The sequence below is a fragment of the Agelaius tricolor genome, unplaced genomic scaffold, assembly GCF_023055355.1.
Source record: "Agelaius tricolor isolate 1412-34295 unplaced genomic scaffold, bAgeTri1.0.p SCAF_18, whole genome shotgun sequence".
NCBI classification, from domain to species: Eukaryota; Metazoa; Chordata; class Aves; order Passeriformes; family Icteridae; genus Agelaius; species Agelaius tricolor.
This window is the reverse complement of record NW_027269278.1, coordinates 1,839,619-1,866,823: the sequence shown is the minus strand read 5'-3', so window position 1 is coordinate 1,866,823 and position 27,205 is coordinate 1,839,619. Positions and strand designations below refer to the sequence as shown.

The following is a 27,205-nucleotide window of genomic DNA, read 5'->3' as shown; positions in this document are numbered from 1 at the left end:
ATGTACAGTGCAGTAACTGCTCTCTGTACAGGGATGAGTCACTGCATGGTAAAACTTTAATTTGGATGTGCTATTTCAACAAACCCTGCACTGGAGCTGCTCCTCAGCACTTCTCCCCTCTCCAGGCCCCCACAGAACCTGCTGCCCTCGCTGGAGGTGGCTCAAGCTCTGTGAGGGACTGCACCCCTCGGGTGAGGGTGCAACACAAAGTCACAGCTGGAAAAACAAGTTCTCGAGGCTTGACTTGCACACAAAGTCCTGTGTCTGCTGGGTATGCCTGCTTAACGAAGGACATTTTAACTTCAGCAGCACTCAGCCTCCTGCATGGCAAACCCCTTCCAAGCCCCAGATCCTCACTGGTGGAGGCTCAGGCTGGAAGAATGGGCCCCAGTCTGTTTTGTCTGCATGAATGGGATGTGGCTTCAGCTTTGATGAGAACACCCCAAATCTTCAGAAATAAAAGTGTCAGCAGAATATACCTACCAGGGTTTTAACAAGTGATATTTTAATTTGTTTGGAAATGCAAGAGGGTTTAGGGAAGAGAAAGAAGAGTTATGCAGGAAGCTGCTGAAGCAAAGGTGTTAAAAACATGCACATTTTAAAAAGAGAGCTTGAGTTTTGGTGTGGTGACATGACATAGGATAGAGTTCAGCAGACACACTGGTTAACATGCCAAACATCTCTAACAAATCACTGTGGTCTAGCTTTGTTTATTGGGAATCACTTTAGTAACCTGAAGTCACAAATAAGCAGTAAATAACAAAAACTACAGATAAACACAGGTTACACATGCAAATTCCTGTTCACATCTCACATGTGCAGGTACATTAAATGCACAGTTCTAAAGAGTCTTGACAAAACCAGGTTTTAACAAAAAAATGGTGTTAAAATGCAGGTATGAAAACTTCCATGTGAAGAATATAAAGATACCTCTGTCCCTTTTGGGACTCCAATGCTGCTTTTGATATACCAGAGATGTACGACAGCGACGAGATTCAAGTAAAAGCAGGAAGAGCTCGAGGAAATAATACTGGTCAGAGAATGGGCATTTACTTCTCACTAAAAATACACGGAATAGCTGAATAGGAAAGTCTAGCAAGAGCTTAGGAAAAAAATCACAAAGTTGTAAAAGCTGACTAATCACTAATTTTCCTATTTGCTATAGATAACAGCAGTGACATTGAAAGAAACTGCAATTCAACATTTAAAAATGCAACTTACATTTAACGACTTTTTCAAAGTGAAATGCAATGACAGCCTTACACTCAAAATTAAACAGCTGCTAGGCTCAGACCAAAATACGGAATGTTCTAGATAAAATAAAAATACAGTATTACTTTTCATTTTTTATTCAGAATGGAATTGAAAGACAATTTCTGAAGCTTGAAAGTAGTAAGTTTCATTTAAACGCAGTTTTCTTCTCATAGATGAGCTTTCCACAAGGGTGCAAGATTTCTTTTTCTGTAATAGCTTGAAGTGTCAAATGAAAAGTTGTTGCCATTCTCACATTAAGAACAAACTGTTGTCATTAACTTAACTGCATATGCTTTTTGCTACAACATTTAACACATGAACAGACCTATAATGCCTACTGTATCTCACTAAAACAAAAAAGAATACAGTATTTCCATCTACTACTTGTACTGCTTTTAAAAAAGATTAACATTAAAAACAAAGCCACGTTTTCCTTACATCCTTCCTTCTTTTTAACCTTCTTTCTTTTGCCTGAAGTCTTCTGCCATTTTATCCAGAATTTTCTGTTGAAAGAAACCAGTTATATTGGGGATATATTTAAAGAGTTTCTCACAGGCACAACATAAAGAACGGAAACATAAATCCAATTTCCAAGTTTAAAATCTGTGAGCATCAATTGCAATTGCAAAGGTCATAACTAACGAGGCTGGCACTTCTCCTCACCCTGGAGTGGAGCTCTCCTTGACAAGCCAAGGGAATTCCTTCCCCTTTTCTCATGGACTTGTGACATGACTGAGCCACTTACCTGGGTGGAATCTGCCCTCTAGAGAGGCAGGGACACAATTGCTCAGTATCTCCCCTCCCTGAAGAAGGGTTAATTTGGAAGCCTGAGGAATTTGGAACCACTTTGATGACATTTGGCAGCAAGATCAATTCACCTATTTCATTCTCCCAGCTCTCCAAGCAAAGGAGACTTCCATCTCCAAGCAAGTGTCACTGTGAAACAAAAGCTGCATTCCCCCTTCCCTCCCCAATTCCAAACCCCGCTACAGTCACACCATCACCCACAAGCAGCTCACTGATCATTTCTGCCATGGAAAAAGCAAAGCAAATCATGTTTCATTCAAGTAATTAAGCTCACAAATTAGCATTTTTCCCCCTTCCCTTTTTACATCAAGGCTTTAATGTCCCATAAGCAGGTACCTCAATGGAAAAAAAAAAAACAAGGAAAAAAAAGAAAAAAACACTATGGTGATGGATGAGGTGAATTTTCTTCCTACAAGATCCTGCATGGGAATTGATTTTCTGATCTACTCCTTCCTTCACGGTATTGTTTGGTGACAATTTTTGTGCCATCTGCCTTCCTGGGTCCTTTGTTTATTTAGAGGGTTCCCTGTTACTCCAAGAAGGCAAATGTTTGAATTATGAGGTGCCAAATTCTCCTTCTCTGTGGAGCCCCTGGGGTTTGCTTTCAGCTCAGGGATCAACTGCCCTGAAATGCATTAATGTGACACTGCAGGACTATCAGAATTCCTTTGGGATTGCCCTTTCCTGGAGGTCATGTTTGCAGCTCACAGTATGAGGTTACAGCAGCAGCATTGTCACTCATGCCATGCAATCATGTGATACCTCATCCAGTTAGAAAATGGAAAAAGTGCTCACAAAATCAGAAGTTGCAAAGGTTTTTCCTTTTTTAAACATATAAAAACTTCATCTTAAGCTTTGTTGATTGGTTGAAAGCACTCTCAAAGGGACAACTGGAAGGGATCTGGGCCATCTGTATTTACTCTGCATCACTACTTCTAGGCCTGGCCTTATTCCAATTGGAATTCCCTCTTGAATCCAAATTTACAAGATAAAAAAAAATGCTGGAGCCACTCTTTAAACTGTGTATTCTGCATATTGTTTTCACAAGATGACGTTTTGGAGAGGTCTATCTAGAGTTAAAAGTGAGTAAGCCAATTTCCACTGCCTGAAAGGTATTTTTATTCTCAGTCCGGTCTCATTGAGCTCTATTCCCCAGAAAGAATCAAGCCATTTAAAATGAACAAGTTTTTGCCTTACCTTCAACTTTTGATAATGAGGAAGGCTGCTGCAATGGGTCTTTTTTGCAACATCTTCATTTGTGTAGAACAGGGAACACAATTTGCAATAAAACCCTGTTTTGGGTACCACATAATTCACACCTAGAGGAGTAAACACCACAAAATAAACTAAGAGATCTACTCTACATCATTTCTTTTAATGTCATATGTCATTTCAGCTAAATCTTAATACCATAATTCACTTTACATTAAAAGCTGCTTTATCTTTAAAAGTCTCTGTTTTAGTTTAGTCAAGGAGGGGCCTAGTAGTAACTAAATATGTGCAGGTTTTTTTTTTTTAATTTAAAAATTAACCTTTTGGATTAAGGGTCCATTTTATTAGGTCCTTCAAGATCTCACAACGTTTTGTGATCAGTTTTGGAGTATTTGATATGACTGAACTATTACCACTATTGTGCTTTGTGCTAGCAATTGAATTTGTGTTGCTAAAAGATACCTCTGTCAATTTCTGCCTAAGGAAGGGGTTATGAAAAACTCTATGAAAAGAAGGAAAAAAGGAAGAAAATACTGGGTTTAGGGCAGGAGTGAAGAAGGGGAAGGAGGGGAAAGCCCTAAAATGAAAGGCTATGGGGCAATGTATTGCCAAAAATAAAAGTCAGATGAAATGAGAAATGCTACTGCGATGCACAGAGACATTTTGGAAAAGAAATGGAAACAGCCTTACCAACAGGAATGTTTGGCTGGTATGGCCCAATCCTAAACTCATCTGGGACAAGAGGTTTCTCCAGAACACTCTTTGTTTCCTGCTCGCCCTGGGGGTCTGTGTTTTCCTGGGTGCTTTTCTCAGTATCCTGTGCTGTTGTGGCATCAGAAGCTTCAACACTTTCAGCCTTGGCGTTCTCTTCGCTTTTCGTTCCGTTTTCCAACGTTTCACTCTCCTGCTCTGGCTCCTCAATCTTGTCCACCTTGATCTCTGCCAGGCTGTCCTCGCTCTTGCCCGCAGCCTTGGCTGCCAGCCCGGACTTGCGCAGCTTCTGGTGGTCGGAGTCCTCCTCGTCGCCCACCTCGTCCAGGGTGACAAAGCCCTCCATGCTGCGCGGGAAGCCGCCCACGTAGCGCTGCGGGGACAAGGGGCTGGGTCAGCACAGCCTGAGGGCTCCCCTCAAACCCCCTGAGCTTTACAGCACAAATACTCCTCCTACGAGAGCTGCCTCGCTCACTCACACTGTCACTCAAGGTTTAACCAGCTCTTTTTGTACCCCACTGCTCCCAAATCAAGGGTTCCCTTCCACAATAGTTTTTTTTTTTTTTTGCATCAGGGGTGGCCACTGCTTCAGCACAGCAACATGATTTCAACTTAAGAACAGAGCCAAAACCATTTAAATTCTCAAGATGAAAGTTCTTTTAACATGAGTACCTTAAGTGAAAGTAATTTTGGAGTGCACAAATTTTGTTTCTATTTGAGAATCTCATAAGATCCTTGAATTCATGGCCTGAACAGAAGGCAAAACCTTAGCAGAACTATTCTGTCTCCACTAATGATATGAAAGTTCATCAAAAATAATTAAAAGCTCTTTTCAACCAGTAGAAAGCTTGGAGCATCCCCATTAAAACAACCACTAAAACACAAACAAAACCAAACAAAACCCAACCCAAAGCCACCAACCACCCAAACTGTGAAAGCCTCTGAAAATCCAGGTTTCATTCCCTCTTCTGAGGGACTGTCTGAATTCGGAATTTTTGGAAATGCTCCTGCTGATATTGAGATACCACTCTTCCACATACTTAACAGCAACTGAGAGCAGGACTGAGGCAGCATCACCTTTGTGAATGTGGGTCTTCAAGGAACGAAGTCTGGCTCTGAAGCAGTTTATCACAGCCAATGCCCACATACCAATAAGGAACACTAAGAAAACTGGGAAATGCCATTTGCATGGCCAGTATCCATCTCAGCACCATTAACCAGGCTCCTGACAAGGATCCCCCAAAACTCAGATCCATGCATATCTCATTCACTAATTAGGAACATGCCTTTCTTGCAAAACAACATTCCAAGTCAACAAATTACTACAACTTTGCACACTACTCCACAGAACTGAGTGTGATTAACAAAGCAGGTAGGACATAAAAACCACATAAGTGTGGGATGATGTGGTGAGAAAAAGGGAATTCACAGCAAGTAGCCTGTGACTGGAAACATCTTGAAAATATTTCTTGTCTTTCTCCAGTGGGAAAGGGGCCCTGGCTAACTGCAGATGGCCCTACCTGCCCCTCAGTTTAAGGTGTAGCTGTACATGCAATTCTGTCCAAGCCCAGATTAGCCTCAAGTCCCCAGTCCATTGGTTTCTGAACATCATCTCTGGCTCATGGGTAACTACAGACAGTTTGCTGAGGAACTGCTTGAGAGAACACAGTTCCTGGCTAAGTATTAATCAAAAAGAGGGTGAAAAGCAAGCAAATCCCCAGCAAGCAACAAGGGTAGAAGCCCCAGAATCAAAGCTTCTGTCAAAACAATCAGGGACCTATAACTGAATCCATGTGCAAGTCACACCCAGTGAGATCTTCCATTTTCTTCACAGGAGCCCCAACACCTGTTCCTCTCCAGACAGGTGTTTTAAAGACCCACAGAGGAAGGTCTGCACCAGAATGTACATTGTGTGCTACCTAAGTTAGCCTGGGCTTCCCCCACTCAGCAGCTCACTGTGTGAGTTACCTTTTTAAGCTTTTTCTTGGCTGCTGGAGTGGCTGCAGCATTCCCCTCAGTTTTTACAGTCGCATCATCAGGTGTGTCCTTTTTTTCCTCAGTAGCCACATCAGCTAAATTGGCAACATCTGCATCCTCTCCTGCTGAGCTGCCACTTTCTAACAGTGCTGCTGCCTCCTCCTCATCCACCAGCAGCTCATCTTCAGACTCCAGGAGTAAACTGGGCTCATCTTGCTCTGTCTGTTCCCCACTTTTGGCACCTGAAGGCTCAGCAGCATCCTCCTGTTTCTCCTCTTTCGCTTTTTCTTCTGTATTGCTACTTTCAGGTTTCTGAGCAGGTTCTGTTTTGGACTTCTTATCACTGGGAGAATCTTTGCTGTCTGGGGAATATGTTCTCTTTCTGTAAAGAACAAAGAACATTGCTGCTTGTAAACCTGGAGACAGCCCAGAAATTACTAAAGAAAAAGATCATATTTCTTTAGACAAGCCTGAAAACTATTGTGTTTCAGTTCAGAAAATGGAAAGCTGAGGGAAACCCTGAAGGACATCATTCTTCAAATATACAAAAGGCTGCTCCAAGGAGGAATTATCCTTACAAGACAGGACAACTGCTTGTGGGTTTAAATTGCAGGAAGGCATGGCTAATTAGGGACTGCAAAAGATTTCCTGAGGAGCCTGAAAAGGCTGTGAAATCTCCATCATTAGAGGAAGAGGGTGGGTAGCATATTTGAAACAGTTAATCTCTGGGCACAAGCTCCAGCCATTTGATCTCAAAGCTTGCCTGACTCTTTGGTATTGTTTCTATACTCTGCATAAGGTATTTTCATATTTCCTTTGAACAACATCATGCTTTAACAATAAGAAATTACCTGGTTTTATCCTTTTTCAGCAGTTCAACTCCTTTGTTGGGAATCTAAAATAAAATTTTAAAAATCTGTGAGTCACAGCAGACTATGACTTCCACAACTGCAGCAGCATTAATTCAGACCAGAATCCAATCCAGCCAAGTGCTTTCAGCTACATGAACCACCAGGAACTCTGTCCATGCCACCCACAAACTGATCAGTAAACCTTTATTTCATGTCAGACAGGATCTGACCAACCTAGAAATCCCCTGCCTTTATTCACAGTAATTATTCAATACAAAACAAATGGGACATCCTGCTCCAGAAAATTCACATACAATTCCTGGTTTGTTTATGAACCAACAGCATGTAGTGCAGGCAGTGGCACAGATCAGTCCTAAGCTGTACTTTTCTCCATCATTAGTGGAAACCTTTAGCAGACTCCCATCACTTCACTTGTTTATGAATTACTGAACAGGAAATGTCATTTGTAGGCAGTAACAAGGAAATCTATTCAAATTGCCACTAAGTGCTCATTTTGCTGCACTACCATGTGCATCAGTAAGATTTCTTCAAGCTCCAGAACAAAGCTGATGTTTCTAGGAGACAGCCTGACAGTTGAGATTTCTCCTACTTTCATTATCACAGGACTTTATTATTATCACAGAATATTCTGAGTTGGAAGAGACCCATAGGATCATCAAGTCCAGCTCTCCAGTGAATGGCCCAAAAGGGTTGAACCCACAATCTTGACATTATCTGCACCATGCTCTGACCAGCTGACCTCCTCTCAGTTTTCTACCTACTGTCACAGTCTGATGAAGAACCACCTATAATTGCATGAATATTACCCCGGTGTTATGCAAAAAACCCCTTCAGTCAACCTTTCCCTCCTTTATATCAGCTGCACAGGCAGAGGTGCAGTTCTAATACATTTTAACTTTTCACAAACCTTCTTCACTTTCAAAGATGAAGGGGAAAGAAAAAGGATCCCACATTAGAGAATGTTCTAAATGGAGTAATTTTAATTAAAATCTATATAATTTACTCTAAAATCTGAATTATAGTAACTGGGTTTTGTTTAATCTGAAAGGAATATCCTTTAACTTGTCTCATAACACCACACTCATGCCAAGTAACTGCACTTGAGGAGCCAGAAAATATCACAGCCAACTGTTCAATTTTACATGCAACACTGAGTTTTCAATAAGGAATGGCTGTCATCTACTTCCCTTTGTATCTTCAAATTAAAAAAATCCTTACTCTTAACACCAGTTTCTTGTATTTTTCAGATAAATCCACTTTCACACATCTGCCTTGGAACCAAAGCGCTTTGTTGGCACAATGCTCAACCATGGCCAAAGCATCTTCTCTGGTCTCCATCTCAATAAAGGCCTGAAAAGATTAAAAGACACGTTAAAAAGGACTCTGAAACACACAACACTTTTCCAGGCAGTGATTTAACTTAAAATACAGCATTTCCAAATACTGAAACAAAATCACGAGGTTCAACTACATCCATCCTCACCAAACACTTTAACATTTACCCAAGCGCTCTACAAACCCCAGCTTTTCCACTCAGAACTCTGAAATTAAACAGGCATTCAAATAATCTGCCAAAAGTCACCATAAAGTAAAATATGATTTAAATAAAAAAGTATCAGGACAATGAAACTCTTATTTAGTGCTTATGTACCTGGGAATTTCAGGGAAGCTGTGAGATTGCCTCAGTATTTTGTTTTTGGTTTTTGAGAGAAGGCTGAAACAGAAAGGCAGCAACTGCTGCTCCCTCCAGCTTTGTGAGGAGATCTCATGAGGCTGCTGAATGAGCTTTAAACAAACACATCTGGGTTGGAGTATCCTTGCCAAAAAACTGAAAGCTGTTTCAGCAGCCAACTTAGACAGCAAAGGGATTTTGTTTTTCCAGTGAAATAAGGTCAGGGAGGACTTCCTAGGGGTCACACAATAGTTTAGTAATTTTTCACTTCTCAAGTGTGGCATTAGGGGATTCAGGCACCCATCTCTTTGTAAGAGCAGTAGAACTTTCTTTTTTACTCAAGAGAGCAATGAACTGGGACATTAAAGCTTAAAAAAAATTAGAGCTAAATAGTTTAAACTCCTGTATATTTATAGAAATCGTGTCCATGCACATCCAAAGCATTTCACTATACACATGCAATGGTCTGTCTTCAAACCTTTCTCTTCCAAGCTAGAAAAGCACAGTGGGACTGCTTTTGTTTAGTTTTAAAGAATGAAAAATAAGGGTAAATAAAAGAAACATGTAACAATGGAATATATTTATGTTTCATAGGTAATGGTTTTTCAGCCCTAAGAAAACAATCCCAAGGCTCTGTGAAGGAATCTGCATAATCCAGTAATTAAACCTCCATGCTGAAATACGTTTTTTCTGTTTTTAAAGCAGCTCATATTCCAGGGACATCTCACAGGAAGCTCCAAAGCAAACCCCTGACCTAGACAGACCCTGGCTCATTTCCAAACCTATGCCAGAGCACAAAGCCCACGCATGCCCCAGCTGAAGGTGTAATTTCTTCCCAGTTAACCCCCCTTCAAGGCCTGCCCCAGGGTTGCCCTGCAGTCACCTGGCTTTTCATTCTCATGAGGATGTAGTTCTTGATCTTCCCGTAGGGCTCGGCCAGCTTGAGCACGGCGTTGTCAGAGTAGCCCGAGTGGGGCAAGTTGCTCAGGTGGATCACACGGCCAAGTTCTGGCTTTGGTGGCTCAGTCTTTTGGTCAGGTTTACCCTCAGGTTTCTAAGATTAAAAGGGAAAGACATTTTTAAGACCTATATAAAAAAATATACATTACTGGCTGTTCCTTGATTAATCTGATGCACTGAAAAGTACAGAAATCAGGAATAACTAAAATGCAGCAGCCTCATAACAGTGACTGCCCAGATTAAAGTAAGGCAATGCTCAAAAAAGCAGAAGTGTTTTACCTTTATTCTCTTGTATTTCTGTGACAAGTGGACTCTGACTGGTTTACCAAACACCAGGGCAGGTGTTGTTGAATAATATTCCACTGCAGCCTGGGCATCTTCAGTGGTTGACATTTCAATAAATGCCTGAAATCATACAAAATTGAATTAAGTGCTGCTCTTTCAGGAATCTAATTTTGTTTCAAATTTTCAAGCTCTTCCATGCTTCCTTTTAAAAATAACTGCATCAGAAATGAAAACTGCTTTTTGGTTACAACATGAACTGACCTGCAGAACTTGGCAGACACTTTATTTAGGTGCACAAACAGAACTATTTTGTTTGTTTACATTCCACCTAGATTTGGATTCAAAACATTCAATTGCTTCTTGCTTTTTCCACTTCTGCGGTATTCCTTTTTTTCACACCTCAAAATAAGACACACTCCATAATACAAACTAAGATCAAATAAGTTTTCAGATAGTTTTCAAACAAGAGCAGAATGTGGTGTTGTTGAGAAAGCAATGAACAACCAACCAGGAGGATTTTCCAATATAGAAGTGAAAATGCAGAAATGAGCATTGCTGGAAACACACTCCTCCTTCCTTTCCTTTCCCACATGCCCCTGATGACAGATGTGGCATCTCAGTGGGTGGCTGAGCAAGTCCTTTTCCAAAAACAAAGCTCAGACAATGACAGGAAGCCCATCAGACACACCAGCCAGCCCCCCAGCAGTGCCCCGGGACCCAACCTTACCTCATTGATTTTGTTTAGAATCAGGTGATTTGTGATTATCCCAAAGGGTTCAACGAGCTGCAGCAGCTGATATCTCAGATTCTTTCCCCTCTGGAAATCCATGATGTGCACAACTCTGCTTGTTTCCTGTTGAACACAAAGCATGGGCACACAGCATGAGAAATCCTGAGTACCAGCAAACCTAAAATTCTGCCAAGGCTTTGCTCTGCTGGTGTAACTATTACAGTTTTAAAAACGATTTTTATCTATCTTCACTAGTGACCAAAAGATGCAACCAGAAAAGGCACAGAATTCCTATGGATTTCCAGAGCAAGATGCCTGCCATGCCAAAGCTGCCTTTCCTTCAGTTCACTTCCCACAGCTTCATCATGAAGAGAACCTCCAAAGAAGTTCTGTACAGTTTTGGAATAAATATTTTGTAGAGTACTCAACACAACAAACTCCCAGTCTCAAGCCAAAGTTTCAGAACTTCCACACAAATTTAAAAATCTCACTTCTAAAGATAATCAATAATTTAAACAAACAAAATCCACACCTTAAGCAAACACATAAATATTATACAACAAAAACATGAGTTAAAAAAAAGAAAAAATTCCAATACTAACCACTCTGCCCTTCTGCATGTGTCTGGGTCCTTGCATATTTCCATTTCCAGCTCCTTTAAGAAATTAAAAGAATGAACAAGCTTAGTTCAACCTGTAAGACTGGGATTAAGATGTCTCATCACGAGTTCTTAAAAGATATGTCACTTGTAATACCAGAGTGAGATTAAGTTCTGAAATCTAATTATTTCATTGCACTCTAAAAAGGCTTTTTATTTATTTCAGAGCTCTTGTAACTTGGGGTCCCAAGTCCTGCTCCTTCTCTTCACTCTAACATTAGAGAAAGAGCTGCATTTATTGCTGTTCAGGAACAGCAGAGAGTAAGTACAGCCCATTGGAAAAAAATATCTCCTGTTTAAGTAAGATTTGCCAGAGGAAACTTCTTTATACACAAAGGATGTGAAATTTCTTTATCTAAGACACTCTTTATACAATTAAGGATTCAGGTTCTAAAACATCACCAATTCAATCACAATATCCCTTAAAAAAATCCAAAAACCAAACACAAACAAAACCCCCTTTCAAATAGTTTGGCCTACAGTTAAATCTGAGATATTCTGAAAAATTAATGTTGTTATTTTCATGTAATAAGGTATGAATGCATCTATAATCTAAAAAGTGTAATATTTGTAAAAAATTGTGTAAAAAAATGTTGTAAGTATTTGTATTTGTAAGTAAACAAGTAAAATATTTGTACTCTGTCAGGATATCCAGGTAAATTAATTAGTTTTGCTCTTTTAGTTATTTGAACTATCTAAAAGTTGGGAAGAATCTGATTCTTAGCCTCCTTTCCTGAGAGGAAGAGGCTTGCATCATCCATCTTCCCACTTCTCACTTCTATTCCAATTTATTTCTCATGTTCACTTGAAAATAGGGGGAAAAAACACTTAGGACACTGAATTCTTACCAGAAAACTGCACCAACATGTAGCTACTCAGAAGACAGATAGAAAAATCTCCTACATAGGAAAAAAAAATCCAAGTGCTCAACACATGTAGATTAATCTCAGTTAAAAATCAACAGCCATAGGGAGTTGGCAGTTGGCAAAAAGGTGAAGTGTGGGAACTCAGTACCACTCTAGTCCCACCACAGCCAAAGTATTTTAGCTCTAGTGCTGAGAAAAAACATTTTCCTTTGGTGTTTTAGAACACCGGTGACAAATTAAAACAAGAGTTAAAAAAACCCCACAAAAAGCCTAGCTAGAAATTAAGCCTGGTGAAGGTAGGTGCCTGCTGAGGTTACCTCTGGGCCCAACAGGAGGTCCTCCAAGGTGGAATGGAGGTGGTGGTGGTCCCAAAATTCCTGGTGCAGGGTTTGTAGATTGCTGCAACATAAAGGGATCACCCCTAGAAAGAGGAGAAAACACACTGTCATTTTAAACCAAGAAACTGTGACGCTTTCATTGATAAAACAGCCTAATTTCTGCACAGCTTCTATGCACACAACTCAGGCTACTTTTACTGCTGCCCATCAGCTGGACAACAAAGGGAGGAATCCATTTGAACCAAATGAAATGTGTTGTTTCACATAAAATGTTAGGAACTCCCTCTGCTTCAAATAATTATAAATACTTCAAAATTAATTACTACTTACATTCCATGTCCTGAATCACTGTCAGGATTCCATTCTGGGTATCTTAAAAGAAACAAAATTAAAAGAAAATGTAAGAAACATGCAATCTTCTCTAGCTGTGTAACACAAGCAGCGGTACCTGGAGGTGTAAGACAGCTGCAGCACAGGCAACACTCCAGGCCCACTGCCAGAGCCATGACAGCCCTGACAGAAATGCTGCTCTTCAGGACAAGCTCCCTACTCTGCTTGCAGAACTGCTGGTTTTACAACAAAAATGTACAAGTGGTATCAACAACTACAATTACAACAGATTCTCAACTGCTATATATACATCAGTAGGATTTCAAAGCTATGAACCAGGATCCCTTTTTGTCCTGAAGATGCTCCAAGTTGAAGCAAGTTTTCTAAACTTGCTTTGTGCAGCAGTAATTTATAATCAGGGAACATCTTGAGCTGAAAGGACCCACAAGGATCATCCAGTCCAGCTCCTGGCCCTGCACAGGACAGCCAGGAATGGCAGGCTGTGCCTGAGTGCTGTCCCAGGCTGAGCCCTCCTCCCCAGTTACTGTACTTCCAGTTCATACATTTCGAGCAGCAGCTGACAGCGGCGGCTGTGAGTCGCTCCATTGATGTGATGGTTCCACTCCTGCAGCAAAGTAAACAAGGCACAATTAGCAGCCACACAGGGCAGTCCTTCCCACAAAGTCATGGCCTACAGCAGTGTCTTCTCTGCTAAGCTGCAGTTTTGCAGATGCATACAGAATGGAATCTGTGGTGGTGCTTTGAGGAGACACTGACACTGGACCTACCTCTTCCCTGCTAACCTGGCTAAAAAGGTGCCTGATGGGAACAGGGCTGCTCCTGCCTGCAAAGCTCCCTGGAAAACTCCAGCCCAGGCACAGAGGGCCATGGCAGCCTTTGGAACTGAAGGCTCTTTGTATGTCTTCAGGCATTGCAGAATTTCCTCTACTCTGCTTCATTCCTCAGATTTCTACAGATTAATATGAAGTAAGACTCCAATTTTTAGAACCATAAAGAGGCCAAGAAATTGCACGGAATTCAGAAAGGAAAGACTAAAAGAAACCTAAGTGCATAGCTAGGACAAACTACAAATATATAGGTGAAATATAAAATATATGACCACTCAAGGGGAATAATAAAGGAAAAAAGCAGATCTAAACCAAGATGGTACAAAGGAGAAGTAATGAAATTGAACCATATCATCCAGGTAAAACTCCTCCTGGTTCTGGTTTAAGCACTAGAAAGGAATGAGGCATTTCTACTTTTTCTCTGCAGACCATTTTAACTACAAAGGGAGTTGCTTATTTTAGTGCCTGATCTCTGTATCTTTATACTCTTACAAGTAAGGGCACAAATCTGTGCTTTATTCACATTTGTGAAGTGACAGAAGCTCTGGAGTTTCCCTGCTGCACATATGGGAGCCACAGCCTGACCTTCACTCTGCTGCTCCTCAGGGAAGAAAAGGACCAGCAGAGATAAACAGGGGGGAGAGTTATTCAAGAACCTTGGGGCTGAAGGTTTTCTCCAACTGAAGGTTTTTTCTTATCAGCCACATTTTCAACTATGAACACAAAGTGCACTGGCAACTGCTTTATGTGGCTCTTCTTAAATGTCTGCTTCTGCTCAGCACCCACAAAGGATTTTTGCCTAATCCCTTATCTTTCCAGATTTTTGGTCTCTGCCACACTACAGCAGTCCTGGATACAATGAGACATTCCCAAAGCTCACTGTAGTGTTTCCATATGTTAAATGCCTACCCCGCACTTCTTACAAAGGAGAAAAATCTGGATTTAAAGTCTCTCATAAAGTACTACAATATTACTCCATGATGCTCCTGACATGGAGCAAGACGAAGTCATCCCTTTTAGCAAGATGTAAAATGAGAGCACCACTTTTTCTTGTTAACTGCACAAGATGTAGGCTCTGCAACTATAAATAGGCTGGCAATTAGGATGAAAAATACCCACAAAAAATATAAAATCTATGAACCATTCAATACAAAGTTTCTTCAGTTCAGTACCTGCTACCAAGTGTTAGCATTACACTCTTGAAAATAGTCCTTTAAACCTCAAACCCCTCTAAATTCAGGGGCATAGTCAGTAAAGCCTCAGTGACTGGTTCCACCAGACATAACATGCTTTGAATCTGTCTCAACACAAAACTGATGTAGAAGTTATCTGCAAACCACAGGCAAAGTTTGGGAGATTTAATTCTATTAAAATGCTTTTAAATTGGCAGAAAAGGGGGATGTGATTGTAACTTCAGATTTTTCTTCTCCCCCAGGGAACAATGGCAGCTCATCTACATTAACTTTTTATTACACAATTCTTAATCTGGATTCCCTTTGCTGCCTGCACCCATTTGGAAGCATCCCCTCCCCAGGGTTTTGGGGCACCAGATTATTTGTATTTACAGGAACTCATTAACACAAAGGCTCCAAGCTGAGCGAGAGAAAACCTGAACTGAGTTTCTGAAAACCCAGATTCCCCTTTGGCTCGGTTGATGCAAGCCAGAGGACACTCTGTTCCTCAGAAAATGAGGCCACACTCGAGCAGCTAATTTTAGCCAGCCCTCTCCCAGGGCCACAGCCAGGTTCTCCCTCTGAGAAGTACCAGGTTCAAGCGTTTCACCTCCAAATTCATCTGCTTGGGTTGCATCAGCCTTTGTCTCTGGCAGGAAAACAATCCCTCCACATCTAACACCTCATTCCCTGATAAAGGGATCAGGATTGAGAAAATGCCTCAAGTAACTGGGGCACGATTTACTTCACAGACAGAAAATAAACTCGGTCTTAAAATATACACACATCAAATTAAAGAAGCAATTAAGAACATCACTAAAATTAAAAAAAACCACTAGAAGACTACTCTGTCAATTTAAGTTACACTAAGGATGTTTAACACCTTGCTTGCATTTAAAACACACATAGCTTGATCAAACACTTTTAAGAATCACTGATATTTTTATTTGGAGGTGGGGAAAATGAGATTTTGTTACTATAGTAATAAATTTACATAGTCCCAGCTATGAAAAGCATTCCCTTTCTGCTTTCCATACATTTCAGCTCAAATCAGATTACTTGAAGTTATATTTTACTTGATTTGATTTTGTGGGAGACACAAAATAAGGAATTGTGTAATGCTTGGGTATGCAAAGCAGAGGAAAGAAGGAGAGAAAGAGAAAATTCTTGTGGTGACATGATTTCTGAAATCAGAAATAAAGCCTCGACTTGGGTCATAAGAACCAGATGATCCAACCACAAGTATTTTATTATGTACTAGCAGTTTTAAAGTCAAAGTATATTCCTAAAAAGAAAAAAAAGTTTTACATGTTACAGAAGAGGTCAGCCACTTAGGTTATGCTGTTAAAAGAATTTGGTATTTCTCATACCTGGAAAGGTATTTCCATGAGGATATCCTTTCATTAGATCTGCACTCCAAAGCACACTAAGAGTCATGAGCCTTTAAAATAAAGAGCTAAAAAGACCCCTACTTACAGGATTACTGGTTGCCATCTTCAAGGGCCTCAGAAGTTAATGTTTTCAATCTAACCAAATGAAGTCCTTTTACAGAACTGAGCATGGCAGCTAAACTGTTAACACTTAAAACTTTAATGAAAATAAACGTCAAATACAGGAGACAAGAAACCTGGATTACTGTATTTTATATCAAAAGTAATTAAAGCCACACAAGTTCATAAACTGTCAGATCAGGTGGAGCCATACAGCGTGTGCTCTAGAACTGGTTTGATCCTTTCCTTGCAGGGAAAGAATAATTCTTGTGTTTCAAAAAGATCAGATGTACAGAACAGCACTTTTTGAGAGGTAACTGTAAAGAAATGGTTAGTAACAGCAATTCCACATTGTATCAATTTTACAGTAACAGCATGTATTATGTTTTCAATTGAAGGCCTTCAAGCTAATTAGCCACTAATTGTGACAAGAGGGGCACTGTATTAGCCAATTAGCCAATTAAATTGCCTAGTATACTGGAAATCAGCAAGATGAGTACATTGGAAAAGGTGAAAGTGAGAAGGCTCTGAAAACACCATCTGAATCACGTTGAGTAACCTGCTCCCTTTGCAGAGCTGCACTAGGCGTGGATAACTAAGAGGGAAGTTTCAGCATCACCGAACACACCCGAAGATCCACTCTACTCGTGAGCCAAGTAAAGAACACTACTAGGAACACAGAGCAGGATACTGCAACAGCAGACTGATTGCTCGGAGAGTCTACAGGGATAGATGCAACATGTGACAATAAAAAGTGAGTCTGAAGTGTTCTAAGAAAGTTGTGAAAAAAGGAGAAAAATGACGACAAATTTCAGCCATAGTATGAGATAGAGTGTTAAAGTGAAATTAAAAAGGCAAGAATGAGCTAATCTAACACGTGGTTTTTACTTTTGCAAATAAGTTCCAGGGCTCTACATTAACTCTTTCCCTCTGGACAGGGAAAAAGCAGAACTGTGCAAGAATGCATCTTAACTACATATAAATCAGCAATCAAGACAGATGTGGAGGAGAGCTGAAACTAGCTTCCGGAATGGCACAGTAGATACACTGCAAAAAAACCCCAAACCAACAAAAAAATACCAAAACCCACCCCAAAACTGCTTGAATGCCAGATGTTTGTGGTTAAGAGAACATGTAGATGTAAAATATAAACAAGATATCCCAGTAGATGATAGCTGTTTGACTTGAAGTTAAGCAATCTGGGCAAATAAAATACATTAATGTAAAGCCCTGGTTTACAATGTTTGTCAACAATTACCTTGCAAATAAACCAAGTGCCTTTTTCACTCTCAAACCAACTTTCAGATCATTTCAAAAGCAACCAGGCCATAGAAATAATTAAAGAAATATGTAAAAACAGAACAGATACTACAACGTAAAGGAAAATAGAAGTATCTGGTGCATAACTCACCTTATTAGAATGAACTGGCATATCACATATAGAGCACAGATGGGGATAACCCTTCGGTAAGAATCCATGGAAGTCTTCAATATTGCTATTTGGAGGAGCACCTCTCTTTTTCTCAAAGAGAGATCTCTCGGGACCAGGACCACGACCCATTCTGTCATACTCACTGTCAAATTTATGATAGTTATGCGAAGTCTCACCATAAAAAGATTCATCCCTACACCTTTCTCCATCTCTCAATCTGTCATCTTCATAATCCATTCTGTCATAATAACCAGATTCTTGAGAACGACTTCCATGGTCATAGTCAACCACTGGGTTGAGACTAGGACCACGATCATCAAAGCTATCTCTTCTAAAATGCCTTTTTTCTTCCCAATCATCCCTAGGTACTCTGTATGGTGGTTCCCGTGTGGATGATCTGCCATCTCTACCATAACCTTCTTCAGCTCTCCTCCTTTTAAGTTGTAGAAGGATCTGAGGCAAGTTTTCAGGAGTGATCTTGTCCTCGGGATAGCGACTCAGTTCATCTAAGTCTCTAGCAGACAGACCAAAGCTGGCCAAAATGTTTGTGGCCTGGTCTGCATCTCCACGGTGCTGAGAAGACAAAGGGAGCGGACCTCTACTTCCAATGTTAAATATAGACTGCAAATTATGGGAAGAGGTACTACCAGAAGACAGTGCACTATGAGATCCTTGTTGGTTCAATGAAGAACTCATTCCAAGATTCATTAAGCTAGCAAGGCGTGCAGTACCCTGGTTCATCCTTCCAAGAGATGCTGGCATATTTAAAGACTGGGTAGCAGCAGCAAGAAGGCCTATTCCTGCAGAGAGGTCACGCCCATGACCTTGTGAATCCCTACTCAGAGATGACTGCTGGAATGACTTGGACATTGTAGAACTAGAGCTTGTCTACTTTATGGATCAAAAAATTCTTTTTGTTTAGTTTTTTTTTTTTTAAGATGGCTGCAAAGAGAGCTCACACTAGAAAGCTAGGCAAACTTCACTTCAAAAACGGTAACGCCAAGAAAGAGGATCAATAATGACTGCAGATCTTCTTCAAGCTGAGAAACACCAGACAATTCTGTAGAAAAACAAGCAGTTTTAGTCATAAATCCCTTTAAACAGATGCAGTTTTAAACTTATGCATCATGTTGAGCTAAAAAAACATTAAAGATCTCAATCTTACAAGGCTTTTATCACATAACAGATTCAAGAGGTACCCAGAACCTACATATATTATTGCAGATAAAAATACAGTAGTGTTTCCTATACATACTACTCTTCTTCCACAAAAAGCTACTTTCACACTGAAGAAAAGTGAATTTCAGAAGTTTGCGATGTCTGAGAGCATCTATAAAGTTTACTGACATGTAAGCCTTGATCTCTGATTAATGGCTTTATTCATACCCTACATTACTGTACTGTGTCTGTGAGAAGAACACAAAAAACTTAGGCCCACAGAATCCAAGATGACTTTGGCATATAACACATATTTGAAAATGAAACCTCTAGCACCACAGAAAAGGACGAAAGGAAGTTAAAAGTAACTGAAGTTTGGGCAAAAAGTTTCTGCTATAAGATCTGTAAATAAGACCAAACATAATATTCAGTCTTTACGCAGTAAAATTCCAATTACTGATGTGAAGACAGATGTGAACAAGAAAAACAAGTTTTACATTTTGCAGGAAGTAAACAAGACCTCTTGTTCCAATTGCAGTTACACTGCTAACAGCATTTCTGAAGGGATTCTTTGCTCTGTTACATGGCAGCTGTGACACACCAGCCTGTACTCTCAGACCTCAAACTAAACAAGGTCAGGCTTAGTGCTGGGATGGGAGACCCAAGGAAAACCCTGCTCCTGCAGGAAGAGACCCCAGTGAGTCAGGAGATGGCACCACATCCCAGCGGCACTGCCGGCCTGGGGCTGGCACTGACACCGTGACCACCTGTGGGAGTTAAAGATCCTAAAACACTGCTCACAAGAGAGAGGTGACTCTTTGGTATAAATAAAATACTAACCTAGCACTCCAATATTAGGTTCAACTGCATTTACACAAAGTTCTAACTAAACAGTCTATCAATAGCCACAGCATGCTGCAATGAATATATTTCATAAAATGTTCTTTTAGGGCAGAGCAGAAATAACTGTAATACTTCACCCCATCCTCCTCCAGCCTTGGAACAGATACACAAAGTTTAAAGCAATTCAACACATGTAAAAATATTCCAGCAGGAATAATCTGCTCTTGGGTCCCCAACGTTGCAAAGCCCTTGCCGGTGTGGGCAGAGCAGTTCTGCTTCTCCAGCAGTGCCACCGAGGAGCACATCAAACACACAACCACTGGGAAAAGAAACAGGCACAGGCTGCACAGCTGCAAAGGAAGTCAGCTCCCAAGAGAACAGGTACATTTGGGGAGGAATGGAAAGGACAAAATGAAAGCAAGGACTTTTCCTTGAAGAGACCAGCTCTGCAGAAGGCAATGGCTCTTGTACTGGAAAGAGAAGGAAAAAGGTCAAGGTTAGAGGTCTCTAGCCCCATTGCCTGCTCAATACACAGCCTGTTCCAACAGTGCACAAAGCTGAAAGCACTTGGGGTTTTTTTCTCAGTAGCAGCATGTTACAAAACTATGCATTTATGTTAAAAAAAAAAAAAAAGATTCCCTGAAAAATACACAAAACACACATAACTCATACAACTCCACCTTTGCAAACTAACTCCTTTATACAATTTGCTACATACTCTGTTATCAATGCATTTAAATAATTTCAGCTACATTTTTAAGATTCAAATATGCTGGAGTCATTAAAAGGAAGCTTAACTGTGTGACATTTGTTAAGAATAAGAGATTGAGAAACATGGGTATGAAAATAAGTTTGAAAGTTCTGAGGCAGAAGACAGGAAAACACTGCAGAAAGCTTCAGAGGAAAACAGTAACACAAGAACACAGGGGAGCATACCAGGTGAATTCAAAGGGAGATGTCCCAGAGAAGGGGGCCACACTGGAGGACACCTGACAGAAAGCACTGAAGAGCTACATTGTAAAAATCAAGACTCTGAGTTCAAACAGACAGGAACTCTAATATCCACCTGGGTACCATGCTTTTATCCTATATTCATTCAGTATTCTTTGAAGTACTTTTATAACAATTTTACAAGCTAATCCTTACTCATTCAATTTTTATGCCTGAATTTCTTCCTAGTTCATTCACCCTCTTTCAGAAGGGTTTGAAGCTGAACTTACTGGGTTCTTCATAAAATCAGGTATTCCAGAGGGCTCTCTGAGCCTGACCCAGCAGCAATTCCACAGATACCCCTGTGGTCAGGATAGACTCACTGTGTCCTGCTGTTAGTGCAAGGACCAACATTATTCAAGTTTCCACTAAATGAGGAAAGTTCTCCACTTTTGAAAAACACCCTTTATTTGAACAAATGCTCCCTAATCCTCTTGTCACAGCTGTCAACTGGCAGTTCATTGTGTGCTGCTGCAGAGATTAGCAGGGAACAAACCCCACGGCACCCTGGCCTGGCAGGACCAGGGCTGCAGGACCTGATGGTGCCACGCTGAGACCCCACTCCAGAGCTCCACAGAACCACACCCAGCTCCTGCAGCTGCAAACACCCAGGGAAGGGGCAAAGGGAAAATAAAAATAGGAAAGATGGGAGAATAACCAAGACAAAGACAGAGAGAGGGACAATCTTATGGAAAAGCATGAAGTGGGACAGTAAGACAAGTGTATGATGAAGACACAGCACAAGCTGGCAATTGGTGCTAGTCAGGAAATACCCTACATCCAATTAGGTACTTGAGTACTTAAATTAACCAGTTTGAACATCCTCAAAAAACCACTATTTATACACCACTCATCTTGCAATGGCTGCTGCACTCCACTCCTAACCAGCCCCATCCTTTAAGACAACAGAAAGAGGTGGGGAAGAGCTCTACCCTCACACCAAGGATGTTTAACTTCCACAGGGTCAGGTTTAACGCGATCCTAAGGCAGCACCTCCTGTGCTGATGATTCCATGCCAGTATCTGATAGGGACAGGTTCCCATGGAGCAGGGCCAGCTTTTGAGAGAGGGTGCCATCAACTGAGTCACAGCAACAAGATGGGCAGGACTGAACAGAGCTGCCTCGAGAGCCAGACATAAGGTAGTTCAAAGTGTTATGCTACTTGTTCTCCATGTCATTTCAGCTAACTGGGATCAGACAGGCTTTCAGGTACACCTTTTTTAAGATCTCTGGGGAGAAATTTGGCCATATAAAGATTTGAAAATATATAATATCAAGCAATCTTGAAATAAGTTGAAAGTCAAAATGTTATTAGATTTGCAGACAAATGCAGACAATGAAAACAATTTGTATCTACAAGTTGCAAAAGAGTGTTCTATAAAGGCAGACAACAAAAATAAGGAATTTGAATCCTACAGAGTACACTGTTATCAAACAGAGCCCAAAATGAGGCTGATTTTCAAACACTCTAGAAGGTTTTTCTCTTAGTGTAAATCTGAGCATATCTTTTCAATAAAGCTTATGAACTCTTGCTCCAATATTAAGTTTGACCTGAGAACAGTTAAACTCAGTGAATTTTTGGAATATATTGATCATGCTGAACACAAAAACCTCAGCTTGTCCCCTTTCATGGAACACAAATAGGCTGAAAATAAGTCCCCAGCTCCCTATTCCTTTTGCCACTCTCAAGGGGTTTTAACTTATGCAGAGTTACTGTAATTTTAATGTTAATCTTGTTCTTAAAAGAACTCATCTTTTACCCATTCCTCTCCCACTATTTACAGAATAAAAGACTTAAAAATGAAAAGTAACTGTTGTCACTTTCTAGTCAGTTTCACTTTCACTTCAAAACACATTGCATTAGAACAAATAAATCCAGTTATGATATAAAAACCTGAAATTATCTACAAGCTGAAAAGCACACCCTCATTTTGTAACAACACAATGCTTTTGCAGACCGTACACCCTTGGGAAAAAAGTACCATAGAAGTTTTTGGAAATCTGCTCTTTGGATAAACATCTATAGGTCTTCCCCCTCCTCTCTTATACATCGTACTCTGTGGGGCAATCCCTTCTGCCATGGGACAATTCTTCTGCTCCTTGGCAAAACTGGCTCCAGCACATCATGGCAAAAAGGGCTATTGAAGGAAGAGATCTGGAATTTGGACACACAGCCCCCCATGCTGCTCTGAGAATTAATGGCAGCAAAACCAAGAACTTGCAAGGAAATTAGAAGCAGATGTTGTCTAGTTGCTGAATGACCAAGTACAATAGATCTCAAATCCAAGGGATTAACTTTTGGACAATACAGAAAAGGCCACTGTATTGTCCAAAGGCAAAGGAGGAATTGCCCAGCTGCCTTAGAGAAATGCAGCTTCTTGCTCATTTCAGCTCCCAATACTCAAAGTGGTTATTTAATAGAGCTGTTCCACATGCAAGAGAAGCACTCATCTTGTTCAAGCCACCTCAAAGGTCATGCCCTTCATGAAACTTCAGGAGCACCTGGCACACGGGACTCACACTTTTTCTGGGCACAGATTAACCACTCTGCTTCAGGCACAACAACTGGAGGAGTTTCAGTTCTTAGGATTATGTTTATCTTCATCCCAGGGAGTTCCTTGATCAGAGGAACACAAAATAATCTGAGAGTTGAAGTGACTGTAACAGAGGATTGTTTCAGAACAGGGAAGTGTGACATCTGAACAGGCATATTTACAAATGGGGAATTAAAATAACTGGTTTAGCAATCAAGAATCTTAAAAGAACTTATAGTTTTCAACATCTGAATGCAAAAAGGAATATAAAAGAGGTTGGTTTCCTATTTCTGCTCATTATATGATTTAATAAATTCAACCAGGCCTCTTTTGTAAGAGGTGTATTTTAAAAGTGCATTTATTCCTTTACAGAAACAGAAGTAGAAAAAAGAAGACTCAAGAACAAAAGAGAAAGAAGGCAAAACCCATGTATTTTTGAAAGGGAAAGAACTACCAGAGAAAACAGGTAGCTGTTGTCACTGTGGTGACCACACCACAAACACCTCTATGGCTTCCAGCCATTCCTTTCTACTGCTTTAAATCCCATGGACACCCTTCAGAACCCCCACTCTCCAGTAAGAAGATGCACACAGGCTCTTGCAGCTCCAGAAAGCTCCATGAAGCCCCTAACAGAGGGGCTCTGCCAAAACCAGAGTCTCTGTGAATGCTGTGGGATTTTACTGGGAAACTCCAGCAACACAATTGTGCCCCCATGCACAACAATGACACAATCCTCCTTCATTCCCAGCAGGTGGGGGGACCAACAGCCCCTCAGACACCAAAATTCTGACACCAACTCCAGAACAAATCACAGACCAATTTTTACCATTAAAAAATTAAAAAGGAAAAAAAAGAAAAACCTCACACAGAACAGTTGTGTGTTCTGATCTGGTAACCTGAATTTCCATCTGCCTTGAGGCAGTTCCAGGGCTGGGATAAAATCCTGGTCTTTCCCAGCTGAAATCCTGCTTGAAGTTGCAAGAAGTATTCTAGCTGCAGAGAAAAATCAAAGAACTGTTTCACTGGTTCAGTGCTCAAAATAAAAACCCTTTTGTTGAAATTATGACTGCACAATATGGTACTTAAACACTCACAAACTAAATGAGTTCAGAAATATTATGAAGTATTTGCTTTTGTTTTCAAGACTTGTTGACTCAGAGAACTGATGAAGAAAGGAAGCAGCATTGGAAAAAAACCTCATAAATGAACAAACTGAATGGAAATAATTTCATTGCAGCTCTGCTTGAAACAGCTTCTCCCTCAGATTTGTTGAGCCACCCAGAAGGCTGTTGAGTATTACATTATAAAATACCTTTGTATTCACCAAATCTCTCAGCAGAGACATGTGTAAGTCACAGCAAAGGGCAGCACACAGCTTTTCCTAATTTCTCACCCAATTAATGAGTGTTTTTATTTAAGTGCAGTTTATTCCTGAGTAAACCAAGTGGTTATAATATAACAGCTATACCAAACTTCAGTCTGGAGCCCCAAACACTGACTCATCTTCCCCCCTCTTGAACTGATTTTCAGTTTTTATCCTTAGGAACACGGATATCCACATTTTAAGGACACATATAGGAATTGCTCTGGGGTTCTTTCCCATCATTTAGTTTCAGGATGTATGTAACACCAAGCACACAATACAGAAGTACAAACACCGGCTTATCACTTCACAAACACATCCAAGGTCTGAGTGCCAGTATCCTCACTCAGAATTCAGTAATGAATCATTTTGGGAAGTTTTTTTGATAAAATTCAAGACAGAAGTTCACTAATTTCTTGGGAATATAATAAAAACCTTAGTGTGTTCCACTACATGTTACAAAAACAATTTAACATTTTAGCACATTGAAAACTTGAAATATTAACATTTCAAATATGAGAAGATTAAATCACTGGATCAATAGATTCTTTGTAAAGGAGCTCCTGAAAATGCACCCTTTTCTTCTCCCCATGAGAACTACACAGACTGCTTTAAGAAACTTACATTTTCGACCAGAGCTGCTCCCTACTTATCTGACTCCAGGAAATCAGGACCACCTACAGTTCAAAAAACCTGAAGAATTTAAGGCTGAGTAAAAAGAATAAAGATCCTTCAGCAGTTTCAAGCACTATTGGATACTTTTTTCCCAAAGGTCTGCATCGTGGAAAGAAAAACAGCCACACATTTGGAATCTGAGGGATGGTTCAGCTTTCTTTCAACAGCATAAATGCCTCATTTATCATTTAACAAAGCAGTTTTTCAGGCTCCCAGAAAGTTCTTTTCAACTTCTGGATGTTTTCAGAATAGGTGAACTTTGTATCTCGTTACTCTGACTCTGGAAGCAGAGGGTGTACATTAAAGAAATGGAACGTTATCAATCCACCACAGGAAGAAAAAAACCACCCCCGCAGCTTGATTTGTAAGCACAGCCTGAATTATATGAAAGTGAAACTGAGTAGAAAGAGGGGTCAAACGGCTGCCTGCACTGTCAGGATTCTTGTTGCTCAACTCATTAATTCTTAAGACCAGATGGGCATCAAAACCAGCAGTGTTAGGCTCTAACGGCCTTTAGAGGTTAAGGAAGGAGGGAGGAACGGGGCCGCCAGCGAGGCCGCGGCTGGAGCCTGCAGGGAGCAAGGGAGAGCTCCAGGCAGCGGGAAGCGCGGCGGAGCCGGGTCACGGCTGCAGCGCCGAGGGCCGAGCGGGAGCCGCAGTTCCCGGGCCCGGGGGGCCGCGGCGGGGGGGTCGGGGCTTTGTTCGGGCCCGGCGCGGCCGCAGTTCCGGCTGGCGGCGGGCGGGGGCGCCCCGGGGGCCGCGGCACCGGCCGGGCCGGGCCTGCGCGTGACCGCCGCGCGCCGGCCCGCGCCCCCCCCGCCGCGCGCTCCCGCCTCGCCCCCCACCCCTCACGGCGGGGCGGCCGCCGCAGGACCCCGAGATGGCGGCGGGCCGGGGGCGCGGCGCCGCTCCTACCTGCGGGCCGGCGGGGACGGAACGCGGCGGCGGCGCCTCCCGCTCGGTGCGGCGCCAGCGGCGGGGGAAAGGGGACGGACGAACGGACGGACGGCGGGACTGAGGGAGGGACAGAGGGACTGAGGCGGTTGCGCGAGCCTCGCGCGCGCCTCGCCGCGCTCGCGAGAGCACGCCCGCCCGCTGCCCGCCTGCTCACGTGCCCGGCGGCGGCCGCCCCGCTCGACTCCGGTATCACCGGTGAGTCCGCGCCGCTCCCGCCGCTGGCCGGGACCGCCCGCCCCGCCCGCCGTAAGGGATGTGGGGTGTGGGATGGGGACGGGAGGAGGCGCAGCCGGTAGGGCTCTCGCGAGAGGTGGGGGCCGCTCACCGTGCTCTCGCGAGAGCGCCGCTGCACCGCGCGCCGCCAGCCCGCCGCCCGCGCCCCGCTCATTGTCCGCGCTCCCGCGGGGCAACATGGGAAGGCGCGGGGGGCGGGGCGGGACGGCGGCCACGCCCCCCGGGAGGAGCGCGGGGCCCGTGGCCGGGGGTTCGCGGCTCCCCTCAGCCGCTTCCGGGGAGCGGCACCGCCGGCACCGCCGCTGCGGGCTCTGCCCGGGGTATCCGAGGCGTTCGGGGTATCCAGGGTGTCCGGGATATCCACAGTATCCTCTGGTCCCCACGCTGTTCTCTGTGTCCTAGGGCACGCTCACGGGCAGCCAGCCCCGCCCAGCCCGAGGCCGCTCTTCTCAGCACAACGCAGGTGTCACCATCGCTAAAATACTCAAAACTCTGGCCTCTCGCTGGCTGTGAGGCCGTTAGAAGGTTCTGGTAAAAAGGCCCTGCAGCCGATGTGCAAGGCTGTGCTGTTCCTCTGATCCAACATTGCCACCTTGTGCTGGATGAGGAGAGGTCCCTGTGCCGCTGCCCTCCTGAAATCCGTGAGCTGTCACCAAGGTACTCGTACAGCCCCTCAAGTACTATTCGTAATTTGGATTTATTTCGTAGTCAACATCTTTCTTCCTATTTAATTTTGTGGCCAAAGAACCGGTCTCTCCATTAGCCTGGAAACTGCTGTGCTCCAGCAGCTTTAGGAAGGTGAGGGTGTGTACATGAATTCAGGGAAAGCTCCAGGGG

At 42.2% G+C, this 27,205-nt stretch overlaps 1 protein-coding gene across 5 annotated transcripts; it reads right to left on the bottom strand.

Moving 5' to 3' along the window:
• Positions 1 to 694: 694 nt before the first annotated feature.
• MATR3 (matrin 3) lies at positions 695 to 26,776 on the bottom strand. 5 transcript variants are annotated; one of them, XM_071442995.1, is made up of 15 exons: positions 26,460 to 26,578; positions 17,594 to 18,674; positions 13,236 to 13,297; positions 12,673 to 12,714; positions 12,322 to 12,425; positions 11,083 to 11,135; positions 10,478 to 10,603; positions 9,745 to 9,870; positions 9,389 to 9,559; positions 8,052 to 8,183; positions 6,813 to 6,856; positions 5,953 to 6,343; positions 3,964 to 4,357; positions 3,259 to 3,380; positions 695 to 1,757 (listed from the first exon to the last, which is right to left on the bottom strand). In XM_071442995.1, the coding sequence occupies exons 2-15, from the start codon at positions 18,482 to 18,484 to the stop codon at positions 1,707 to 1,709; spliced, it is 2,709 nt and encodes a 902-aa protein (XP_071299096.1). In that variant the 5' UTR covers positions 18,485 to 18,674; positions 26,460 to 26,578; the 3' UTR covers positions 695 to 1,706. The 5 variants fall into 5 exon arrangements, with proteins under 5 accessions (XP_071299096.1, XP_071299095.1, XP_071299099.1 ...); XM_071442994.1 differs by lacking the exon at positions 26,460 to 26,578 and adding an exon at positions 26,093 to 26,435; XM_071442998.1 differs by lacking the exon at positions 17,594 to 18,674 and having other exon boundaries at positions 26,460 to 26,776.
• Between the last annotated feature and the right edge of the window lie 429 nt (positions 26,777 to 27,205).

Bases quoted from the DNA above. Each gene is read 5' to 3' on its own strand.
- MATR3 (XM_071442995.1), bottom strand. From the start codon at position 18,484: ATGTCCAAGTCATTCCAGCAGTCATCTCTGAGTAGGGATTCACAAGGT. The intron at 4,358-5,952 runs GTAACTCACACA...TTGTCCCCGCAG, and splicing joins CCAAGAAAAAGCTTAAAAAG to CGCTACGTGGGCGGCTTCCC. The intron at 1,758-3,258 runs GTAAGGCAAAAA...TTCTTTCAACAG, and splicing joins CTCATTATCAAAAGTTGAAG to AAAATTCTGGATAAAATGGC.